This window comes from Carlito syrichta, unplaced genomic scaffold (assembly GCF_000164805.1).
Source record: "Carlito syrichta isolate Samal-C Ts95f unplaced genomic scaffold, Tarsius_syrichta-2.0.1 Scaffold308201, whole genome shotgun sequence".
Classification (NCBI taxonomy): domain Eukaryota; kingdom Metazoa; phylum Chordata; class Mammalia; order Primates; family Tarsiidae; genus Carlito; species Carlito syrichta.
Genome location: NW_007252297.1, coordinates 152,318 through 153,923, shown reverse-complemented (window position 1 = coordinate 153,923; position 1,606 = coordinate 152,318). Strand labels below are relative to the sequence as shown.

General features: G+C 55.2%; 1 protein-coding gene across 5 annotated transcripts in view; it reads left to right on the top strand.

The window, feature by feature from the left end:
* The first annotated feature begins 394 nt into the window (after positions 1–394).
* Positions 395–1,606, top strand: part of MRPL52 (mitochondrial ribosomal protein L52) — an 11,705-nt gene continuing 10,493 nt past the window's right edge. For 3 of the 5 annotated variants that reach the window (XM_008065277.1, XM_008065275.1, XM_008065274.1), the window contains exons 1-3: positions 395–441; positions 548–608; positions 685–752. In XM_008065277.1, coding sequence (XP_008063468.1) covers positions 414–441; positions 548–608; positions 685–752 — 157 coding nt within the window. In that variant the 5' untranslated portion in view covers positions 395–413. The remainder of the gene's footprint in view (positions 442–547; positions 609–684; positions 753–1,606) is intronic. The other 2 variants (XM_008065276.1, XM_021716152.1) reach the window with 1 other exon arrangement.

Here is a 1,606-nt window from a genome sequence, read left to right as displayed (position 1 = left end):
AACCTGGCCAAATTTTCTAAGTCGCTCTGGATTCGATCGCTTCTCTTAGTCTGGGGAAAATGTGACAGCGATAGGGAGACCGCAGATTGAAGTGATGCGGACGTTACGCCTCTGAGATCCAATTGCTGTCCCTCTCAATGGACTGGAGACCGTAGTGGGGAGGTTGTGGAAACAGTCCAGAAATGTTTAATCTGGGAGGACACGACTTCCACTGAGGATGCACGCGCAGAACCACAGCTCGCTCCTGCGACCCCAAAACGGAGTCGCAGTCTTGTCCCTCACTTCCGTACGATAACCCAAGATGGCGGAACCCGTGATCGAAAACCAGATCCAAGATGGCGACTTCCGGCTTCCCCCGCAGCCACGCTTGCGGCCTTCGAGGCCACGCCCACTTCCGGCTGCTCGTCCTCAGTATGGCCGCCTCGGGGACGCTGCTCTTGAGTGAGTGCATGTAGGATCTACCGACTCGGGAGGCTGTCGGGGGCGGGCCCCGGACGCCCGAGCCGGCTGGCGGGCCTCTTCCCCCAACTCTGCCCTGTTTTCCCAGCAGGTGTCCGGAAGCTGCACTGCAGCGCGGCCGCTTGGGCAGGCGGCCAGTGGCGACTCCAGTGAGTGCTGGGGTTTGGGGGGCTGGGGGGCTAAAAGCTGGGTTGGGTCCTCACCCTTCTGTTTTCCTCTATCCAGGCAGGGGCTGGCTGCCAACCCCTCCGGCTACGGACCCCTTACAGAGCTCCCAGACTGGTCCTACGCGGGTGAGCGATGATCTGACAGTTTACTTTATGTGGGAGAGTTTTACTTGGAGAGAACGCCCCTGGAGGGGAAGGGTGGGGGTGTCAAGGTAGGGGCGTGTCTGGGTATGTATTTGTTTGTTTGTTTTTGGAGTTGGAGTCTCACTCTGTCGCCCAGACTGGAGTGCAGTGGCACGCTCATGGCCACAGCATCCTCCACCTGCAGGGCTCAGGTGATCCTTCCACCTCAGCCTTGCGGGTAGCTGGAACTACAGGTGCGCGCCACCACGTCCTGCTAATTTTTGTGTGTTTTTTTGAGTCAGAGTCTCACTTCGTCGCCCAGGCTGGAGTGCAGTGGCACGCTCACGGCCAACCCAGCGTCCACCTGCTGGGCTCCGGCGATCCTTCCGTCTCAGCTTTCCAAGTAGCTGGAACTACAGGCCTGCACCACCATGCCCGACTAATTTTTTGATTTATTGTAGAGATGAGGTCTCGCCAAGTGGCCCAGGCTTGTCTTGAACCCGTGAACTCAGGGAATCCTCTCACCTTGGCTTTCCAAAGTGCTGGGCTTATGGGTGTGAGCCACCGTGCCCGGCCTAACTTTTTATTTGGAAAACAGATTTTCGGAAAAGAAGCCTTCTTTTTTTTTTTTTGGTAAATTAAATTTCAACTAAGGAAGGTAAAAACTAGACAGGATGTTTTTGGCTTGTGAAAATAAACAGATCAGGTTGAGGTGGAAGGATCGCCTAAGCCCAGCAGATCATTTTAACTTGGGTGTCCCGGGGTGGGAGGGGGTGATTAAACTTATGTTTCTAAAAGGGGGACTTTTTTTTTTTTTTTTGAGTCAGTGTCTCACCCTGTCACCCAGGCTGGAGTGC